We start from the raw sequence: 22,245 nt of genomic DNA, 5'->3' as shown, positions 1-22,245 counted from the left end.
GTGGACCCATTCCTGAAAATCAGCTCTGAGGAGCAGCAGTGATTTTCATCTTATTCACAGATGACATGCTTTACAAGAGCTGCTAACAGTTTGCAAAATTAACTGTCACTTTCCCTGTTTCCAGGGGCTTCCCTGGTGTCTCAGACAGTAAAGAGTCTGCCTGCAAAGCAGGAGACCTAGGTTTGATCCCTGGATTGGGAAGGTCCCCTGGAGAAGGTAATGGCAACCCACTCCAGTATTCTTGCCTGGAGAATTCCATGGACAGCGGAGCCCGGTAGGCTACAGTCCATAGTCCACAGCCGGACACGACTGAGCAACTAACACCTTCCCCCTTTCCACCATTAACAATAAAAGGGCCACATAGCAGGCAGGTGAGGCAGAAAGAGGGCTTCCCAGGTGATGCTAGTGGTAAAGAACCCACCTGCCAATGTAGGAGACATAAGAGATGCAGGTTTGACTCCTGGGTTGGGAAGATTCCCTAGAGGAGGGCGTGGCAACCCACTCCAGTATTCTTGTCTGGGAAGGTCACAAAGAGTCGGATACAACTGAGCAACTTAGCATCCATGCAAGGCATAAAGAAGATCTTTGAAGGGCTGGGCTTGCTGCTGCTTCACCCCAGGTCCCTGAGAGGCAAGCCCTGGAGAGGGGTCACTCACTGGCCAAAGCTCTGTGGGTCTGATGCCGGCTGGGCTGGGCCCCTCGCTTGGGCTCTCCAGACTCCAGCAAGTTCTCCAGATTTACACTCTGATTCAGCCAGGTCCCTTGTTACCACCGCCAACCTTAATTAACCAGGATGCCACATCCTGGGACCAGACCTCAGTCTTTTCCTGGAGCGCTTACCCCTTTGTCCAGCGGGACTTTGACGTCCATGGAGAGAGACCCGGTCTCCCCGTTGATCATTGATGTTCTCAGCTTCAAGGAGAAAGAGAACGAAATCAGTTGCTTGGCACACACTGGAGTGTGCTCTGAGCCTTGGCTCAGAGGTCAACCCTGGGAACACGCTAGGTTTTCCTCTTTCCCCTGCGAGCAGAGCCCGGGTAGGAAAAGAGATCTGCTTCTAGGGCTCTATTCCCTTTAGCTGGAATTCTAGAATTCACCAAGATAAGGTTCCCAGTGGGCTGACGAGTGAGGGACACTGCGGCCAACCCTCCAGACACAAGTTCCTCCAGGAGGAGCTCCTGACGCCAAGGCTGGCCTACAGCCACACGAACCCAACCTCTGTGGCTACAGACGTGAGCTCCTTCAACCTCGGAGGAAGCAGCTGTTATCTCTCTGGGGCCATAGGGAGAACCGTCTGTTAGCAGCACCACTTCTGCTTTGAGCCTGAAAAGTCTCCGCTGAGGGAGCGGGGTGAGCTCAGCGCCTACGCACCCCTCACCCCCGGGCCCTGCTGTCCAGCCACCCACCCTCTCCCCCTGCGCCACTCACCATTCCGGCCTGGTCCTCCCACTCCACTTCCGAGAGGTCCACGCTGTTGTAGTTGGGCTTGGGCTTCAGTTTCTTCCCCTCTCGGTACTGAGTAGGCCAGGCAGGGGAGAGACACGAGGTTAACACAAGGCCCTGCTCAAGCCCAGCCCTTCCAGAAGGCCCGTGGGGCAGAGCCATAAACCAGAGCATCTCAGCCATTCCTCCACCCGAGGCAGAGGGGCCCTGGCCAGCATTCATGACAGATGGTTCCCGGCCTTGGAGGGAGATCTCCTCTTACGAGGAGCTTGTCCTGGTTTTGGACTCTAATTGTTAGAAAGTTCTTCATCCAGGGCGGAAATCTGTCTCCCTGTGACTTTTACTGCTGGACCACCAGGGATGTCCCTATTTTGGGTTCTTAAATGGAACCCATTCACTGTTTCAACTGTTTCTATAAACTACCCCCAAATCTGGGTGTGGTGGCTCAGATGGTAAAGGAGCTGCCCAGAATGTGGAAGACCCAGGTTCAACCCTGAGTCAGGAAGATCCCCTGGAGGAGGGCATGGCTACCCATTCCAGTATTCTTGCCTGGAGAATCCCATGGACAGAGGAGCCTGGCGGGCTACAGTGCATGTGGTCGCAGAGAGTCGGACATGACTGAACACACACACATGAACTACCCCCAAATCCCATACGATTAAGACCCCAAGGCAAAAAAAAAAAAAGACCCCAAGGCAAATAGGGTTGGCACCTACCAGGGGTCGGAGGTCAGGATGCGAGAGGATGTAGCCATTGTTGGTGTTCAGAAAGGCATAGCCGTGCACCCCGAGCTGGGGAGACAGGGATTGAGGGAGTATCAAGGGGCCTTTGTGCAGGAAAACTGGGACTGGGCAGGGAGGAGGACCAGGATGGGGAGAAGTGCCGGAGACCACAGAGCAGGAAGCAGCTGACGTGGCCAAGGATCCCAGGGGCCCCAGCCTCCGTCCCGTCTGCTCTGAGCCTGCACATCGACGGTGTGTGTGTGTGTGTGTGTGTGTGATGTCTGGGGGGTGTCTGGGTGTGGGACAGCAAGGCAGGATGTGGGGTGTGATGTCTGGGGGTCATGCGTGGGTGTGGGACAGGAAGGCAGGATGTCAGGGGTAGGGTGTCTGGGCAGGGGGCATTAGGAGGAGGAATGCAGACCCCGTCCCAGCTCTGGTCTTGGCCACCTTGTCTGCAGGGAGGTTCCTGGGGGAGGCTGTGACCCCACTCAGGGTCTGTGACCTCCCTTCAGGGAGACTGAAGTAGCTCCTGGGGGGCCTGTGACCCCACTCAGGGGCTGATCCAGGCTCACCTTGTACCGGGGCGCCAGCTTCATCAGCTCCCTCAGGGCCACGTCAGAGCCCACTACGCCCAGGAGGATGCCGTGGGACCGCTGGAAGGAAATGCCGGTGTCAGGGGACCTGGCTTCCCATGTGTGAGGCCAGGCTGGACCCCCGGCCCTCCCAGACCCGCAAGAGGAAGCCACTTGCACCTCAGGTAGTCCTTCCTCTGCAGTTAGAGTTTAGGCTGAGATCCTGGAATAAAAACCTAGAACTTAGCAGAAGAGGCCCCAGGAGTAACCTCAAGCTGAGAAGATTACTGTCCTGTATTAACACTGAAGTTGTAATATTTAAATGAAATACAGAATTGAATGAAATATCAGCCTTCACAGCAGAGGCTGAAGTATTGGCATCCGGGGAGACCCTAATCTGGGGGTTTGGGGGCTCTGAAGCACATGGGGCCTGTAAGGAAAGTTTTTCTGGCCAGACGGAGGAGGGGAGGCTCTTGAACTCCCCCACCAGAGCCTTCACAGATAAGTCAAACCCTGCCCACACCCGCAGGGTCAGAGTGGCTTTGCTGGACGCCGGGTAGGTGACCCCTCTGGCCCAGGATCCCCAGGCAGGGTCCCACATCCAGAGCAGCTGGCCAGAACCCGGCTGGGTGAGCAGAATCACAGGGCAGCTTCTGGAAGTGAGGATCCCGCCCTGCCTCTCCCGACCCAGAGATGTGAGTTCCTGGGCACACACCTGCCCATGATGACCCTGTCAAGAACCCGTGTCAAGAACCCTGGGTCTAAAGATGCCGCGGCCCCAGCTCTAACCTGGGCAGCTGCTCATGAGCGGCCACTCACCGTCTCATTCTTCTTGCTGAAGACAGGCATGGCCACGGTGGTCAGCAGTGCCAGGCTCTGTGCCTGTGGGTGGAGAACTGTCAGGGAGGGTGGGCGACGGGACAGAGTCTGCAGATGGGGACCTGAGTCACCACGACTGTCCCCAAGGAGGCTTGCCTTCTCTGCATGAGGAGGAGAGTTGGCAGAAAGGACGGAGGGGAGGGGGCTGGAGGGGGGCTGGGGCAGACACCACAGCAAGCAAAGCCCTAAGCCAGGGCGGGTCTCAGAGCCCTGGGCCCATGGCCCTGCCCCGAGCCTGCTCACCCAGGCCTCTTGTCTCGGCCACGCCCAGGAGGCGGGCCCACCCACAGGACAGGTCCATCTGTGCAAGACCCCAGGAACAAAGGCTCAGACAGCAAGAGGATGGGTCAAGGAGCCACCAGGGCACAAGTTCTGGCCACTGAGATGCCGGGTTAAGTGTCCGGTAAGACTCTGAGGATGTTTCCCTTAGAGTTGGGGTGTGCACCCCTCCCCTCCTCCACCGGAAGCCTGGAACGTGGCTGCCACCATTCTGAGCCCCTGTAGCCACATGCACCAGGAGGACCCCAGGGATGGCAGGGGAGGGGGCAGCGGGAGGGGCCAGGGAGCTCGTCGTCCATGTCCAGGCTTCTTGTACGGGAGAGGGAAACACACGTCCCTCCTGTGGAAGCCACCGTTCCCAGGTCTCTCTTAATCCCAACCAGACACAGGGGTCTGTGCTCATGATGGGGTTTGAGGAGCATCAGGATGGTCCCCTTTCCCAGACATCTCATCTGACTGTCTACCTTCCAAGTCTGGTACTACATGGGTGGGACCTACAAGTGTCTCATTGGACACCAGGGTCCAAGGGAGGATGTCGGGTTAAGCTGCAGTATCTAAACCATTGGTCAGTCCCCTTTCCTCCTGGAGTGGGTGGGAGAGGACAGGGAGGCAGGCAAGGACCATGGAGGAGGGACAGTCTGGGGCCGAAGGCTCTGTACATGGGGGACGGCCCTGGGTGTGGAGGTCACTCCACAATGCCTCCCCAGGAGGTGCTCTGCCCACCCCTCCCCCACCCAGGAGCCCCCACTTGCTCCCTGGGGCCCCACCTTGCTGTCCATGTAGGCTTCTGTCCAGGTAATGTCATGGTCATGGTTGATGACCATGGGCCGGCTGAGCACATGCAGGTATTCCATCACGTTCTCCTGGGCATCTGCCAGTGTGGAGATCTGTGTGTAGTAGCCTGGTTGGGGAGAGAGTGGCTGTGGATGCAAGGTGCACACTCCCAGCCACCGACGGCTCTTGGCTGGAAGCTGCCCTGGGTCAGGCACTGGGTGCTGCTTCTCCCGAGGCCACCCACTCCCAAGGCACCCGGAGGCTGGTGGTGCTGCAAGGACATGAAGGCCTGGCCCTGCCTGGATTTGGGAGAACCTCCATTCCCCCCAAGATCTAGAGTTGCCCTGGGAGCAGCAGGGCCTCAAGTCAGGGCACAAGGCTGCCCCTCACCCCCTGCAGGGCTGTCCTGCAGGGATGCACCCCATGGCAAACAGCTCTGTCCTGGGTCTTTTAATTTTTTATTTTATATTGGAGTCTAGTTGATTTATGTCTTCCCTGATTGCTCAGTTGGTAAAGAATCTGCCTGCAATGTGGGAGACCCCGGTTTGATTCCTGGGTCAGGAAGATCCGCTGGAAGAGGGATAGGCTGTTTTAGTTTCAAGTGTATAGCATTTTTCAAAATTTAATTTTTGATTTTATATTGGAACTCCTCACCACCTGCCCCCCACCCCCACCCCTCAGGTCTATTTGCAGAGAGCCTCCCTCCTCCTTTCTCTAACTACAGTCCTCCATCAGTCATGGGGAGGGGGCTGCAGCTGAGGCAAATGCCATACAGGCTGTGACTGGTTTAGCATGTGTCTGCTCACCATCACCCACAGGACGCTCTCCCCAGCTCTGGGGAGCCTGGCCACTTTTACTCCCAGGACGCCTCCTGTCTCAGACACTTTGATGCCCTTCCTCGCTCTCTGCATCTGACTCACTCCTACCACTTCTTTATGTCTCACCTTAGACACACATCCTTCAGGAGGCCTGCCCTGAGCCCCCAAATGCAGGAGGGCTGCCCCCTCACCCACACTTTGGGCAGCCTGTGCCCCTCTGCCCACAGTTCAGTTCAGATTGTCCTCTCACTGACGGCTCATGTGTGTGTCTCCCCGCCCCACCTCCCCGTCCTCCGGACAGAATCAGGGCCGTCCCAGTCATCCTGACCACATCCATTCCCCAGGGCTGGGACCATCTGCCAGCCCACAGCAGGTGCTCGGACATCCGGTTGGGGTCTAGGGGCCTGAGTCAGCACCGTGAAGCCTGGGTATTGGGTTCCGGCCCAGAGATGCGGGCTGCTACACACAAAGCCTTATTCTAAAGAAAGCGATGGCCTGTGCCCTGAGTCTAGAGCAGAACCAAGCCCACGGGCTTCATCTGCAGCAGCAGGAATGGAGGCCAGACACCAGAGAGCACTGACGTTGAAATGTTGTCCCCCTTGTCTGCCTGGTTTTCTGTGTGGCAGTTTGGGTAAAACCTCATTTGAAGAGATGGGTCTCCCTTCTGCAGACCTGAGGTCACCACCTCTGGGTGTGTCTCGGGGGGGTGTGTCGTGGGGTGAGAGCCCCACAGGGAGCAATCGATACCCGCCTTGATTGTCTGAGGAGGAAGGGGGTGTATGCAGTCACCTCCGCTTTGAGTTTTGCACCGGAGCCTTGGCTCAGCATCTGTGCTCAGGTGAGGCCCCGGACACTCTGGCTCACGTGGCATCACCCACCTTTGTTGTTGCAGGCGATCCACTTCAAGCGGTCAGCAAAACTCACTTCCCTCCCAATCAGGTAGGTGAAGACCCGGACCTGGTGGATGAGACCCAGTAGGCTTGAGTCCTGGCCGCTAGGGGCCTGGCTGCATCTGGGTCTAGGTCTGGGCTTTGGACTGTGCACTTTCAGCGCTTCTAATGGGGAAGGGCCCAGGGCCTGGGCTTATGGCAGGGGGGATGCCTGCCTGGTGTGGGGGTCTGCCTGGTGAGGCTCACAGCCTGCAGTTTTCCATCCCCACCATATTCTGTGCCCTTGAGTGGGGCTCTGCCGTCACCCTGATGTTGGAATGTCACCCTGGGTCTCATGGGCTGAGCCTGCAGACACAGCAGGAGGAAGCACTCCCCCGGTCCCCCCCACCTTCCCCGACACCACTCCCCGAGAAGAACCTTGCGGTCCGGCCAGTTGTACTTCTCCAGCACCGGCTCATAGTCTTCCACGGCCCCGTCGGTGATCAGCATGATGGCCTGGTTGCACAGGCTTCCTTGCCCAGCCTCTTGGAACTGCGGGAGACGTGGTCGTGACTCCCCTGCTCCCCTGCCCCATCCCTGCCCAGTGCTCCCCAACCCACATCAGACCTGCTGCAGGATCTGGAAGGCTTCACGGAGGGCTCGGTCCACGACCCCCACACCTTTGACCATCAACTCGTCCACCAGCTGTTTGAAGTGCTGTTGGAGGTAAGAAGTCAGAGGAGGCTCAGTGGTCACTGACCCTGGGAACCTTCACTGTTGGCGGTGCCCTCAGAGGCTGTGCAGAGCTACTTGCCGGGAAGAGCAAGACTGCAGGCCCCATCCCCTAATTTCACAGCTGGGCACCTGCAGCAGAGGTTTCTCAGATGCCCCCAGGTGAAGCTGAGAGGCTGTGAGTGGCCGGGGGCAAGACCACCCCCTATCCCTGGAAGGAGAAGCCGGACGGGTTCCAGGTACACCTACCTCTCGGTTGTCCCGATCTGCCTGGACCAAGATCCCCTTAAAACAAGGCTCGATGTAGTGGATGTAGTCGTTATACTGCAGAGGGCGGAGGGTGGAGGCCAAAGGTCAGAGGGCAGAACACACAAGGTCAGTTTGGCAAGACAGGGCCCAGTGACTTGCTCACAACTCACGGAGAGTCAGGGTGGGCTCACCGGGGTCCCAGTGTAATATGATATCGGGGACCCTAAGCTTTTGGCAGTTTCTCTGAGTAGAGGGAAGGAAGTACAAGGAACAGCATGACCTTGACTCTGAACATTCTCCCCCGAGTCCTAGCCTGGGCATCTTCTGGGGAGGCCGTCTGGGTGCCATCCAGCCCTGGAGCTCACAGAGTCCAGGAGTCACCCAACTCTTCTCTCCATTTCTGTCTGTCTGTCCCTCCACTTCATCCCTTTCTTGGGCAGGTGGAGCGGTCCTCAGGAGAACCAGGACGGGGGACTGCTGGTCCTTCCCTCCCAACGTGTCTGGATTCAGGGACGAAGGAAGTGGGGGCTGGGGGTCTCCCACCCTGCAGAAAGGAGGGTCTTCCCAGGGTGACACCACCAAGGGCACAGGGGTAGGGCCGAGTTAGAGACCTACTTAGAATCTCCTTCATCTAGATCGGACCCCAGACTCATCTGAGAGACCAAGGAGAGCTACTGCCTCAGAGAAATGGACATACGCACTTCCCACATGATCTCAGAAACTGTGGACCCCTGGAAGCCCATCCTAGGTGGGGGCCCCCAGATACAGGGGATGAAGCGTCGAGTGCCCGTAAGTACAGGTCACTCTAGTGCAGGTGGAGGTATTTCTCGAATGGGAGGCATGTTTACCGCAATGATATTCACGAAGTCGTTCTCCCCCAGCGTGTCCAGGATGGTGGAGACCGTGTGCTTGGCGATGGTCATCCGCAGCCCCTTCATGCTGCCGCTTGTGTCCACCACGATCACGATGTCCTTCGGGGAGGTGGCAGCTTGTATGTACCTTTAGCAGAGAGGGAGGGACAGGTCAGAGGTGGGATAGCTGGAGTCAGAACCACCATCAGCCAGGTCTCCCTTGTTTCCATTCAGACTCTGGCTCGAAGTTCAAGTCAATGCCCAGGCTTGCTCGTGTCTGGAACCACCCAGCTGTTTGGCAGCCATTGCGGAGGGAACGGTTGGGATCGTGCCCACTGAGCAAGCTTGTCAGGTGGGGGTGGTCAAGTCTTGGTAGTGACCCTTGTCCTCTTTGGTTCGGGTCAGCCTGGGTCCCAAGGGGATCTGACAGTGGGAAGGGAGGGAGCCGGATGCCCCCAGACCTGGTTATAGATCTGCCAGAGGAAGGGTGTGGGGGGAGAGGGGATCTGGCCTAGGGTGAATGTGCTGTTGGCTCAGGGCCCTGGAAGAAGGTGTCGGGCGGCAGGACAGGTGTGGTCAGTCCTGGGGCAGAGCAGCTGTGGGGTGATGCAGACAGACTCTTCTTCTCTTATTCTGGGTCAGTTCTGCACACCCGTGGCCCCAGGATGGGTGCAGAACAGGCCCTGGGGGAGAGCTAGGCAAAACCCGGAGGCTGCACAGAAATGCCAGCCCCAGAGGCCAGGCCCCTGGGGTCGCTTACCAGCCACGGTTCCGGCAGTCGAAGGTGATGACTCCGTTCTCATCCGGCGTCCACTTGATGCCTGAGGAAAAGAAGGCCTCACTCAGCGAGGCTGCTCCAGAGTCCTGGGATGGGTGCTGACCCCGGGATGGCCAGAATCCCTGGGGCAGGGCCAGCTGGGGATGTGGGCAGTGTGTGTGGGACCAGTCATCACACCCTGTAAACTGAGGGGGCAGCAAGGTGGCAGGCAGCTGATGGATGGACACTCACCCCCAACTGCACAGATCCAGAGCTGGGTTCACTTCACAGGTCGGACCCCCCAAACTCCTGAGCTCCCAGTGCCCCGAGAGACACGGGTGAGGCCTGACGCATGTTCCCAAGTGGTTTCCCCACAGGTGAAAACCTCTGACTGCAAGCACGTGGGCCTCGGACTAGTTGAAACCAGATTTTCTTTTTCATTTCGCTCCCTTTTTTTCCCTTTTTCTTTCCCCCTTTTTCCTTTCTTTTATATATATATATATATATATATATATATATATATATATATATATTATTTTTTTTCACACTGTACAACCCCCTTCAGGGCTCACAGCCCACAGGTATACAGGCTGGGCCAAGGTTGCAGGTTGCAGTTGACTCCATGAGCGCACCAGGAGGAAACTAGACTGGTGATGCTCAAAACCTCACTTGGATGCCAACCAATCTGAGAACTGAGCAGGAGATGAGTGGGCTCCCGAGGCCCCTCCCCCATGTGGCCTTTAACCCCCTTCCCTGAACATCCTCGGGGAGCTGGAACCCTTCCTGCCTTCGCCCTGGTGCACACAGTCCCTCTTCAATAAAGAGCTCTGCTCGCCCACACGTCTTGAGGGGGAGATGTTCATTTCTATGGCCTTGCTTTCTTAGAATCTGGAAAGTCTCGGGAACACACACCAGATATTTGTATCAGATAACAGTAAAGGCATCTAATTTGGGGAGATTAAGAAGTCAGGGTGGGGGCAGAGATGTAAGCAGGAGAGTTCTCAGGTGCCTTTTTGACTGCGAGGAAGGTAAAATATGATTTAATTGTAAAACCTTGTGTTACACGTGCCTGATAAATCCCTGTTACCCATGCAGGACTAATGACTAAACAGAAACAGAGGAATAAGTTCAGAAGTGATAGGAAAAAAAAAGAGAATCGGAGGGGGAAAATTTATGAAAAAAAGGTAAATCATTAAAAAAGAAAGAAAGAAGCAAAAAGGAAACATAAAAAAAGGAGAAGAAATCTAAAAAATAAGATTATAGCATGTCCAAATGTATCAATATAATACATGAAAATGTGCTTAACTTGCCAAATAGTAAAAGAGATTGTCAGTTTGAATAAAAATTAAAAAGCTATATGCTATTTTCAACAGATACGGCTAAAACAAAGTGACATAGAAGATTGGAAGTAAAAGGATGGAAAATATATAGATATCAGGCATATACCAACCAAGAGCACACTAATATCTCTATGAATATCAGATGAAATAGACTTAAAAAGTGTGTTGTAAACGTTAATGAGGAGCAAGCAGACATAAAATCAGTAAAGGCATGGAAAATTTAAATAATACGATTGACAAGCTTCATCTAATGATGTGAGCAGAATTTCTATCCAACAATTAAAGCACCCATATTCTGCTCAAGCACATGTAGAATATTTACAAATGTTAACGACATATTAAGCTGTTAAACTAGCTCCCAACTAATTTCATACAATCAGCACCAATATACACCATGTTCTCTGGCTGCAAACAACTGAATTAGAAATTTTTAATAAAAAGATAAAGATAAAATCCCCATATATTTGGAAATTACAAAACACACTGTTAAATTACTAAAAGTTCAAAGAAGAACTCACAGGGGAATTCAAAAATATTTAGAAGCAAACAACATTAAAACACTACCCTGACACCAGGAAGCACAAAGACTTTTGCAGGTCTAAAGTCACAGTGAATAGAGTGCAAAGGGAGTCCATGGAATGCAAGGAAATAGCCAGACTGTAAAGAGAACTCAGTGACAACAAGAGCAAGCAACCCAGGACAAAAATGGGCAAGCTTTGTGTCCGCACACAAGTTGACAGCTCTGGGAGCCCTGATGCAGCAGGAATTCCGCCCTGGGGAAGGCCTGAGGGACATGAGAGTTGTCTTCAAGCCTTTGAAGGGTGTTGCATGAAAGAGGGATGAACTTGCCCATTGAGGCTCCAGCGGACAGAAAAGAACCAATGACTTGCTGTGGATTTGGGTAGTGAGACAGGAGCGTCCCCCGGCTTAGACGGTAAATAAATCCGCCTGCAATGCAGGAGGCTCGAGTTTGATCCCTGGGTTGGGAAGATCCCCTGGAGAAGGGAATGACAACCCACTCCAGTATTCTTGCCTGGAGAATCCCATGGACAGAGGAGCCTGGCGGGCTACGGTCCAGGGACTGCAAAGACTTGGACATGACTGAGCAACTAACAATTTCACACACTTTTTTCACAGGAGGGTCCACCCTGGGGAACCTGTGAGCTCTGAGGTTGTTTTGTACTCCTCCTAAGAGAAACACTGGGGGACACTGAACCATCCTTAGGACCCTCCAGGACAGGCTGGGGCTGGGGACCTGGGACCCTTGGCTGCAGTGCTTATACCCAGACGAATGTCTCCTTGAGCAATAAAATACAAAGAAACTATAGACTAAAAATAACTGCACGTGTGTGCAGTTGAGGCAAATTATGGACAATAGATATACAAACACCAAAAACACAACTGCCACTTCTGAAGAACTGGGAGCAAAAGCAGGGCACTGCGCGTGTCCCATGCACTCAACACCACCAAGGTGTGGGCAGACCATATAGGCACCCCTCCAGCCCAACCCTGGGCCACACTCCTACCATCACCCTGATAAAAGGAACCAGCTCATCCCCCATGGCAGCCAGCAAGGGAAACTGGGTTTTGCCCTTGTTCCTCACTGCTGCAGCAGGGGCCCCAACTTTAAAGCCTTGCCTGAATTTCTTGTCTGTCTTCTAGTCAATTACTGTTGATTAAGGGAGTAACACTTGTCTCAGAAAAGAGGGCCATGTTAAGGCTTTCTGGAGAGGGGGCTAAAATAAGAGTGGGTGTGAGCTGTGGAGGTGAATCCTTTTAAATGAGAAGTAAAAGAAGGCAGAGCTCTTGGAGACCTTATAGATGGGCTTCTGTTTTCTGTTTGGTCAGTAGAACAGGGGGAGTCCCCCGCTGTCTGCTGGGCTGGCCACTAGACCGTTCAACCTCCTTCCTGCTGTTGAACATGGACTTTGCTCCATTTCTCCAGCGAGGATGCAGCCTTCTGAAGGTCAGAACTCTTTGGCCCTCCTTTCCACCTCCCACATGCTTCTTGCAGGACCAGAGTCCGGGTGGGCATTGACTGGCTATTTACCGAGGGGTCCAACGGCATCGTTGGTTCATTCCTTCATCAGTTATCACTTGAAAGTGTGCTTATTGGGTTGCAATGTCGCCTTGTTCCCAGAGACAGAGCCTGGAGGACTGTGGAGATGCCTCCGCAAGTCCTCACCTGGGTAGATGCGGAAGAACCCCGTGGAGCTGCCGAAGTACTGCCAGGTCAGCGTCGGGTCTCTCTGGAAGTTCTCCACGAAGACAGCGTTCAGAGCTTCGGACATGTAGATTCCATTCAAGATATCTGGGTCTAAAGGTGAGGTTGTGGGGGGAATGCAGGGGAGATATCAGCCTTCACCTGCTGAATATATGTGCACACACACATGCGCACACTTGAAAGCTCAATGCCTGCAGTGAGGCCATCCACACCCAAACTCACTCTCCCCTGACCCGGGGGCCCCGTTTGCTCCCCGGGGTGGGGGTCCGGCGGGCACCTTTGTTGTAGACATTGGTGGGCAGCTGCACGCTGCTCAGGGTCGTGTTCACCAGCAGGTCGCTGAAGTGCGCGTTGGCCTCTAGGAGGAACTCGGCCCCCAGCTCCACGTATGCCCCGCTCGAGTCCTTCTCGTTGAGGAGGACGGAGTTGTAATAGTTGAACTAGGGTGACCGAGAGGGACAGGCGGAGAGAGAGGGCCAGGCATGGGGGGGCGTCAGCATGAGCCAAGGATTCCAGCCACCACTGATTCGGGGCAAGTTCCAAACAGTTGGGCCTGATGGTTGATTCTTCGGGTTTTGAAAAAACTGTCTGGATTATGGCTTCAGTCCCCACTTTGTTTGGTGTGTGGACACAGACAGCGTTGGGACAGACAGGCAGACACAAAGTCAGGGGAGGTGGGCAAATGGAGGTGCCTTCATCAGCAGCCTGAGCTCTAATGGGAGTGGGAAGGCTCCTGGGACCCAGAATGGGGTCCCTGCACGGGGGCTTCCCTCTGAAGAGACAGCCTGCAGTCTGGCCCTGGACTGGGCCGCAAATGGCTCCTCAAGGACTCAGAGCGGTTTAGAACCAGCCCTCAGGTTCATTCACACCAGTGCGGTTCAGAACCAACTCTCAGGTTCACACATAACCTGTGCGGTTCAGAACGGACCCTCACATTCATTCATACCTGTGCGGTTCAGAACCAACCCCTCAGGTTCACACACACTTGCATGCATTGAAAGGCGATGCTGGGCCTCTTCCCCCCTACCCCCGCCCTGCGTCCCGTCCTCAGGGGACCCGAGTCAAAGGGCTTCGGAATATTAGTTGTCGTACCTCCCAGGGCTGTGGGGGCAGGAGGACTCACCACCAGGGACTCGTTGAATTCGTGGTTCAGGTCGGCCTCCTCGGCAGCCTCCACCAGATTCTGCGGCAGGGACACGAGGAGGAGAGTGAGCGGGGAAAGGAGGCCAGTGGCCGTGTAAGGTCCACTCCCGGGGTCCACCCACGAGAACCGGGGACAGACACTCAGACCAGCGCCTGCACACGAACGTGCACAACAGCGCTAGTCACGGTGGCCAAAAGGCAGACAGGTCAGAGGACAGGAAACCAGCCTGCAAGGCGACACACAGGGTCCTCTCAACTGCACAGTGTTCAGGGGAGGGTCCGACACAGGCACTGTTCCGGGGAGGGTCGGACACAGACACCTGGGGAAACAGCCCAAAGGTCAGCCGTGGCCAGGGGCAAGCAGGACTTCTCAAGGCAGTGAAACTACCCTGTAATCTATGGCAGTGGGTACATGTCATTACACGTTCATCCAAACCCTTGTGATGCACACCAAGAGTGAACCCTCAAGCAGACTACGGCCTTCAGGTGACAATGACGTGTCAGTGTTAGTTCGTTGGGTGTACAAATGTACCATCTGGTGGGAGTGTTGGTAGCTGGGAAGGCTGTGTTTGTGAGAGCAGGGGGAGTAAATAGGGACTCTGAGCTTTCTTCACAATTTTGCTGTCAACCTAAAACGGCTTTAAAAATTCAAGTCATTGGGACTTCCCTGGGGGTTCAGTCGTTAAGACTGTGCTTCTACTGCAAGGGATTTGGGGTTGATCTCTGGTTGGGGAACTAAGATCCCACATGCTTCATGGAGCAGCCAAAAAAAATAAATAAATAAAATATATATATAAAAGAAAGAGGAGTTCCCTGGTGATCCAGTGGTAAAGACTCCAAGCTTCCAGTGGAGGGGGCCGTGGGTTTGATCCCTGGTAGGGAACTAGATCTCACATGCTGCAACTAAGACCCAGTGCAGCCAAATAAATAAGGAAATAACTTAAAAAAAAAAAGATAAAGGAAAGAAAAGGCGCAGTAAATAGAAGTAGAGACACAGCAGGGCATTTATTACCAGGAAGATGGGATTTTATATCATCTGCGACCCTCTGGGTCTATGTTTATCCTCCTGTGAACTGGGCAGAGCAATCCTTGCTGCCCTGCACCCAACCCCTGTGGCTGAGGGCAAGATGAAGAGGTTCCACGGGGCAAAGGTTATTTAGTACTGCTCTGCAGGAGATTCCCCACGGGCACCCTCATGGAGGGTCTGTGGCTGTGACCATGGAGGGAAGGGGGAGGAGGGGAGGAAGGGAGGAGGGAGGGGGGAGGAGGGGAGGAGGGAAGCAGGGGAGAGGGGATGAGGGGGGAAGGGGAGGAGGGGATAAGGGGGAGGGTGGGGAGGAGGAGTATATATGAGGGAGGAGGGGAGGAAGGGAGGAGGATGGGAGGAAGACGGGAGGAGAGGGAGGGGGTTCACTTCACCAGCAGTCACCCCGCAGCCCTCCCACCCACCATTCACTCAATGGTGACTCCTGGGTCCTCACTCTGCACCCCGTCCTACCACTGAACCTGAGATCATGATGCAGGTCCTTCTTGACACCATGGGCTGACCCTCCAGCCCCGGACACTGTTCCCTAAGGCAGGGCACCCACCCTAGCCCTCCCCCTCTCCCTTTGCCCCCACCCCACCTTCTCTTTACAAGGGTCTGGTGGCTCTCAGAGCTATGGGCCCAGGGCAGGTGTTCAGTGTCTGGGGTGGGCGGACCCCCAGCCCCCAGGCTGAGCACCTGGACTGCCTCCACTTTCCTGCGGAGCATGGTCTCCATGTCTTCTGAGAACTTCTTCACTAGCTCCAAGCCGTCCACCTCCTTGATCTTCAGACTGGACTCCACGTCCTTGTATTTCTGTTCAGGAGATACATGGAGATGTACACCTGTTTTCTGGGACCCATAAGTCCACCTGGATGGCTAGCAGCCTCTGCCCTCCCACTGGATATTCACACTGGGGCCAGGATGGCCCTGTCTCCTCCAAAACCTCCCCTGCAGATGACAAGTGACTTCTCTTATCAGACGTCCTTTGATTCACATCTGTCAGAGGGAGAGGCTGAGGCCCAGAGAGGTTATGAAACTCAGCTGAGGTCACACAGCTGCTCAGGGGCTGGACCTCCACATGCTGCCTCCAGAGATGGCTCTCAGGGGCTGTAAGGCCTGAGATCTTCGGTGCCCCCTCACATCCTGTGAGCTGCAGGGCTGGACATGGCCTGACCTTCGGCCTGTGAGCCTGGGCACTAAGAGGGCCACTGAGTCACTGTCTAGGCCCTGGGAAGCCACCTGGGGATGAGTTACTTAATTCCCCAAACTGCAAGTCAACGGCTTTTACCCCAGACAGCCACGGCTCCAGCTTCCTCATGAGTCAGAGGAAGGAGAAAATCAGAGAAAACTTGCTTGGCTGAGGGGCTGGTGTGGTGGTCAGGAGAGTAAGGGGAGTCGGGGGAGCTGGCATTGCTACCTGCCCGGGGTCAGAACAGCTGGAGGGGACAGGCATGACCTTAAAAGCCATGGGCCCCTTTCAGCAGTGCTTAGGAAACAATCTGAAGCTGCCGAGGGGATAAGATAGAGAACATGGACACTCGGCCATGGGCAGTGGGACAGCAGCACCCTTCTTTGTGATGGTCTGGAAGTTGCGATGCCAGGGGGACTGGAGCTTGAGGGGTCTAGTGAGAAGCCGGTGGGTCGTCTTTAATCGACAGAGCAGTGAACTGCTCATGGGGGTGGTGGCCAGCTCCTGCCCAGGGCCCTGCAGCCAGGACACCGCGGCAGGGAGGTTGGAGCACCGAGTGGGCGGCTCTCCGCTGGCCCCTCCCCGCTCCCCAGTGTGGGGCCTGCATCTGGCCCACCCACTGCCTCTCCCATTGGTCCCTCACCCCCACGACCTCTTGTTCCCTGATCCCATCTCAGCGTTGGCTTCCCGGCCCCTGAGCTGACATCCCACCAACTTGCTCTGTGTCTCAGGCAAATCGTTCCCCTCTCTGGGCCTCAGTTTCACCATCTGAAATGGGGATTGGACTAGATGGTCCCCAGGGCCCCTCATAAGCACGGACATCCTGCTTGCCCACCAGGACAGAGTTCCTGGCTGACCGCCTGGCTGACTGTCTGGCTGCCCTGGGTGGCACTGACCTTCTGCAGCAGGAGGGAGCCCGAGTACTTGGTGACTGTGTCATACAGGTCCCGGCCAAAGGTGTCTGCCCACAGCTTCACTCTGCCGGACAGAAGGAGTACATGTGTGCATGCACGCATACACACACGCATGCACGCATACACACATGCATGTACACGCTGAGACACAAAGACACACATGTGCAGACACACATGTGCATGTATACATGCACACACATGCACGCACACATTCACACACCCATGCACACACATGCATGCATACAGGCGCACACATGTACACACAGGGAGACATAAAGATTCACTCATGCACACGCATACACACACATACACACGGAGACACAAAGATGCACACCCATGCGCACACATGTACACACACATGCACACACACTGAGACAGATGCACACAGATGCATGTACACAGGAAGCCTGTGACTACACGCAGAGACACCTACTGCTGCACATACACAAACCTGCACAATCATGCAGGGACACACATAACATGGACATACACGTAGACATGGACACACACAGGCACACACACAATTACACACTGACATACACCCAGGATAACACACCAACAGATACAGTCTACCCTCTGTAGGGCAGGGACCTAGAGGACCCGTCAGGACTCAACAGTTAAACTATGATCAGAACACCTTGGCTAGGACCCTGCTGAGGGGCTGAGCTGACCACCCGGAGCCAAGCCCTAACCCTACACCCCGAGGGCTAGAGAGAGGGAACAAGGCTGGGGGTGGGCAGGCTGGCCGGGAGACCCTGAGGATGTGCACAGATGGAGCGCCTCAGCCAGCTGTCCTCCAGCTGCCCCTTGCGGGGTCACTCCGGGGCCACGACTCCTCTTCTAAATGCTCGGTGTGGGGGGTGTGAGGCAGAGAGGCCGAGCCTCTGAGCTGTCTGGGAGGTTGGGGCCACAAGCAGGTGACAAAGTAGAGGTGGGACCCCCTCCGTGGGGACAGTGAACCTCAAACCTCATACTCGGCTCAGCCCCACACAAACCCTGGGCATCTGTGGGCTGCAGGGCCCCCTTCTATAAGACCAAGGCTGACAGTAGTCTGACTCGTGCTGGGCTCAGGTGTGATGAACAGGTAGCCCCTTTAGTGCAGGGTGCTCTGCACCCATCCTAATCAGAACTATTTAACGGAACCACCAGAACTAATCGCTAAAGACCAGACACCCCCAGGGAGTCACACAGTAGTTTATACACAGTTGTGAATGACTGGAAGCTTCCCTGGAGCTTGTCTTAGTGACAGAATGTAGGACTGGGGCCAGGAGGGAGGCAGACAGTCATAAAAAGGGAATGGAGAATGCTCTTTCACTCCCCCTGACTCCTGGCTGCATAAGCTGGTGGTCAGTTTAGGCCCGTTTACCCTCATAATGTCAAGATGTGGGTTTCCTAGCAAATCCTTAGGGGGCCATGATGGTCACTTCCAGCAACTCGGCTCCCACTCCAACTGCTCATCCTGCAATCACCCTGGAAGGAGGCCTGCCCCGCAGGTGCTGGGGGTGCCAGGAGTTGTGGGGGCCTCCACGATCAGGTCTGGGGAGAGGATGAGAGTGGGGCCACAAATGGCAGAGGTTTGGGGAAGAGAAGAGGTTCACAGGGGCAGTGGACAGGGGGACTGGGTGGCCGAGCCCCAGGGGAGCTGGGGGAGGGGGGCAAGGACTGAGATGGGCCAGGGAGGGGAGGGAGGAGAGGGTCAGTGGTGGTGGGGGGCTGGCCTCGAGGCTTACGTCTCCACAGGGATCTTGACCTGCCCCCGTGTGGGGGACAGGGATGTGCTGGACAGCAGGCAGAGGAGGATCGCCGTCTTCCGCAGGGAGGCCCAGGCCGCAGGGGTGGGGCTGGGGTCTGCGTGGATGCTGGGGGGCCCGGGCAGCGTCCCCATGTGGGATGAGGCTGGGGAGCAGCCTCAGACCCTGAGCTCTGCCTGCCCAGACCCCTCGCACGGCCCCACACCTTCTGCTTCCGGGTCTGGACAAGCCTGGGGTTCCCCAGCTTCCAGTGGGGTCCTGGCTGCAGTGTCTATGCATGAGGAGGGGGCGCCCCTGTCTGTCCTGCAGAGGGGCGGCCCCACTGAGCAGCAGGCTCCCAGGAGAGGGGCTGACTGGAGAGGCTGGGACAGAATGAGCCGGTTAATCTGCCGGCCTCTTCTCTAATCCCCGCCCGGCAGCAGGAGGGCGGTGACAGGGACCTCAGTGGGATTATCCTGGTTTCAGAAGTGGGGGCCCGCTCACCGCGTGTGAGCCTCAGCCTCCCACGTCACAGAGGCAGACCAGTCAGTCCCTGGACACAGGAGATGACGCAGCGACCCTGACCCCATGACAAACCTGCTCCTGAAACCTCAGAGTCATCCTGGGGTCCGTGTGAGCACCCCCGTTTGCTCAGGGAGCCGAGGGGACAGGGTGCCTCTTCCTGGGCTCCCATGTCCAGCCCTCTGCCTTCGGACAGGTCACAGGTAATGTCCACAGTCAGTGGCCCCATGTCCCCCACGTCTCACCTGGTGAGACCCATTTTCCGGGACCCATTTTCCGGGAAGCTCCAGCTCCCCCTGCCCGCCCCACCCTTTGCACAGATCCAGCCCCTAACGCATGTCCCGCCGCCGCTGGTCAAGGCCTACGTCCATCTGCATCTCAGGCCCTCTTGTCTGATTTTCCCCATCCTAGGTGGAGCTGGAGGGACTGTGGGCCACAGGGGTGCAGCCAAGAGGAAGCCGAGTGGGGAGACAATGAGTCTGGCTTGTGTAGCCACCTAGACTGTTGTCTCCAGCCATCCCGGCAGGGTGGCTCCAGAGACACTCCCTGCCTGCCCTCAGGGAGGCTGCCCCACAGCAGGACCAGCCCCCAGCAGCAGCGTCACCACCCCACAGCGTCCCGTGCTGGCAGCATGCGGGAGGGGAGGGAAACAAGACCACAAGCTCATCTGCAGAAGATTCTACCCACGATGGAACAAAGTGGTCAGTGGAGAATCTGGTTCTCACTAGGCCTGGAGCTCCTGTTAGGAAGCAGTTGACACTGATCGCCCATAATTATAAACATGACATACACTGTCTTCTCTTCCGACGGGAATCACACACAGCAGGATTTGATTAAAATTCTGGTGTCTGTGGGTCCAACCTGGCAATGATGCCACGTGAGGCCACATCCACCTCTGCCACCGGTCAGAGTGCTTCTTGGTGCATCTTGTCCTGATCAAACTCACTGGTTCCTGCAAAACGGGGCATGGGGCTGCCACAAAAGTGGAGAAATGCCTGGAGAAACATGAGTTCCCAAGACAAACTCCGGTGCATCCCTGGTGGGAGGTCAGTGCTGCGTGTCTGGAGGGGCCGTGATTGCTACAGACGCTGGAATTCAGTTCCTGGGAATGCTGGTTTTCAGGTCAATTCTGCATACTTTTCATCACAAATCATAACAAATTTAGAAAAAGTACCACAGAGGGGTATTGGTCAGTTAGCAAATAAAAAGAATGTGTGACTTTTCTAGGTTTTGTGGTATTCATCTACTTCTTAAAGTTTGTCATTTGGAGTGACTCTTTCATTTTATTTTTTAATTTAATTTTTTGTTTTTTCAATTAAAAAAATTATAGTTGATTTATAATGTCTCAGGTGTATAGCAAAGTGATTCAGTTATGCATACACATAGACCACTTTTTTTGATTCTTTTCCATTAATATTATAATAATTTCCATGAATATATTTCCCTGTGCTACACAGGGAAATGGTTTATCTATTTATCTAGGGCCTGGTTTATCTATTTTATATGTAGTAGTGTTTGTCTGTTAATCCCAAACTCCTAATTACTCCCTCCCCCAGACTCTGTTATTTTAAATAAATGCTCCCTTTTATGCCTCCCTCTGCACCCCGTGTTCTGGGTCTGCTGTGGGTGACCCCCCCACGTGACGGGAGCCATGATCCCCTGGCCCGCCCTGCCCCGTTCTAGCACCTGCTCGCTGCGGCCACTGCCTGACTCTGACACTCTAAGCCCTGGAGCTGCTAGGAAGTTCTGTCCACGTCACAGACACGGGGGTGACTTGGTTCCCCAGCCCCTCAGATCTGCTGGGAAGTCCGCAGACTTCCTGCGAAGAAACAGGCTGATGGTAGGGTGGTGGGAAAAGCACTGGGTGCTGCCGCCACAAGCTGTGCAAAGAAACACGCCTTTCCAGCATCTCTAAGACACAACTCGCTGTGCACACATTGTCTACTCTGGCCCGCTCCAGCTATGGGTCCCCTTACTGCACCACTTGTGACTCCCCAGGGCTGCAGGGGCTCGGTGGGGAGGGCAGAGGACTTCAGAGTTGAGTCCTTCAGAGGGGGCATTTCCTAGCAGGAATAAAATGACCAGAGCAATAGCTTAAGGGCATCACCAAACTCAGAGAGACCTCTGACCTTCAGACCTCAGGGCTCAGCCCTCAGCTGTCAGCCAGGAAGGAAGGAACTTACATCTGGCTTTATTCTTACATCCAGCTTTTATTCCCACAACGGGAAGAGTATTCCAGTCTTTCATCTCAACTTCCCTAAATTTAACCCTCTTTTCTAGGGAATCTTCCTGGTGTCAGCCCCTCACCATGCCCTGGAGATGTGAGGCACAGATTGGAAGGAAGGGTGGACATGATGCTTGAGATAAATGCTTAGAGTCTATACCGGGACCTTGGTCTCAAAGCCACCACTCGGGTGAATGCTGTCATGTCTAAGTGAAGTATTTAGCAGCATAGTATGGATAGAAGAGACATTTATTCTCTCCTTGTGGTGGGGAGAAGGTGGGGAGCAATTTTAGGGAAGGCCTCCATAGTGAAAGGGACGTTTAAATTGGGCTTTAAAGGATGAACAGGAGTTCACCAGTTGGAGACTCTTGAAGGGGTTGTTATACAGAACAGATGGGATAGGAGAAACAGAAGGAGCAAAACCAGGGAACCATGGGTATATAAGGCTGTAAACACTTTTTGGTAAGTAGTGAGACTCTCATTATTTATTACTGCAAAGTTATACTCAGTGGCTTAAAAATAAAAGCAATTATCTGTTTAGCTCCTGAGTGTGTATTTTGGGCAAGGCTCCACAGAAAAGGCTCATTGGTATCCCACATGTTGTCAGCTGAGGCAGCTCAGTGGGGGCTGGAGGGTCCACCTACGGGAGGGTTTGCTCACGTCCCGCAGGTCGGTGTTGGCTGTCGGCTGGAACCTCAGCAAGGGCTGAGGCTGGGAGACCTGCTTCCCTCCTCACAGGTTGCTTGGTTTTCCTACAGCACAGTGGCTGGACTCCGGGTTTCTTTGGAAAAGAAACTTTCCTCCAATTACCCCATCGTGAGTGCATGGCCTCTGACAGTGAAACTCTGCCTTCAGCCCCATTCAGTCCATTTCTAACCCAGAAACTGAGTCATTTTACTTTTTTGCTTTTAAATTTTTATTTATTTTTTTGGCCATGTCTTCTGGCATGTAGGATCTTAGTTCTACAACCAGGGATTGAACCTGTGT

At 54.9% G+C, this 22,245-nt stretch overlaps 1 protein-coding gene across 1 annotated transcript in view; it reads right to left on the bottom strand.

Moving 5' to 3' along the window:
- CACNA2D4 (calcium voltage-gated channel auxiliary subunit alpha2delta 4) overlaps window positions 1-18,667 on the bottom strand; it is a 64,964-nt gene extending 46,297 nt beyond the window's left edge. The window contains exons 1-18 of the mRNA XM_043880788.1: window positions 18,513-18,667; window positions 16,765-16,846; window positions 15,376-15,492; window positions 13,633-13,692; window positions 12,787-12,949; window positions 12,471-12,602; window positions 8,949-9,009; window positions 8,186-8,336; window positions 7,338-7,412; window positions 6,984-7,073; window positions 6,795-6,908; window positions 6,366-6,444; window positions 4,648-4,796; window positions 3,557-3,619; window positions 2,738-2,818; window positions 2,160-2,234; window positions 1,429-1,515; window positions 841-912 (exon numbers count right to left, since the gene is read on the bottom strand). Of these exons, the coding sequence (XP_043736723.1) occupies window positions 841-912; window positions 1,429-1,515; window positions 2,160-2,234; window positions 2,738-2,818; window positions 3,557-3,619; window positions 4,648-4,796; window positions 6,366-6,444; window positions 6,795-6,908; window positions 6,984-7,073; window positions 7,338-7,412; window positions 8,186-8,336; window positions 8,949-9,009; window positions 12,471-12,602; window positions 12,787-12,949; window positions 13,633-13,692; window positions 15,376-15,492; window positions 16,765-16,846; window positions 18,513-18,667 (1,806 nt within the window). The remainder of the gene's footprint in view (window positions 1-840; window positions 913-1,428; window positions 1,516-2,159; window positions 2,235-2,737; window positions 2,819-3,556; window positions 3,620-4,647; window positions 4,797-6,365; window positions 6,445-6,794; window positions 6,909-6,983; window positions 7,074-7,337; window positions 7,413-8,185; window positions 8,337-8,948; window positions 9,010-12,470; window positions 12,603-12,786; window positions 12,950-13,632; window positions 13,693-15,375; window positions 15,493-16,764; window positions 16,847-18,512) is intronic.
- Window positions 18,668-22,245: the final 3,578 nt, after the last annotated feature.

This window comes from Cervus elaphus, chromosome 22, assembly GCF_910594005.1.
Source record: "Cervus elaphus chromosome 22, mCerEla1.1, whole genome shotgun sequence".
NCBI classification, from domain to species: Eukaryota; Metazoa; Chordata; class Mammalia; order Artiodactyla; family Cervidae; genus Cervus; species Cervus elaphus.
The sequence above is the reverse complement of the archived record's forward strand: the minus strand, read 5'-3'. Positions and strand labels throughout refer to the sequence as shown.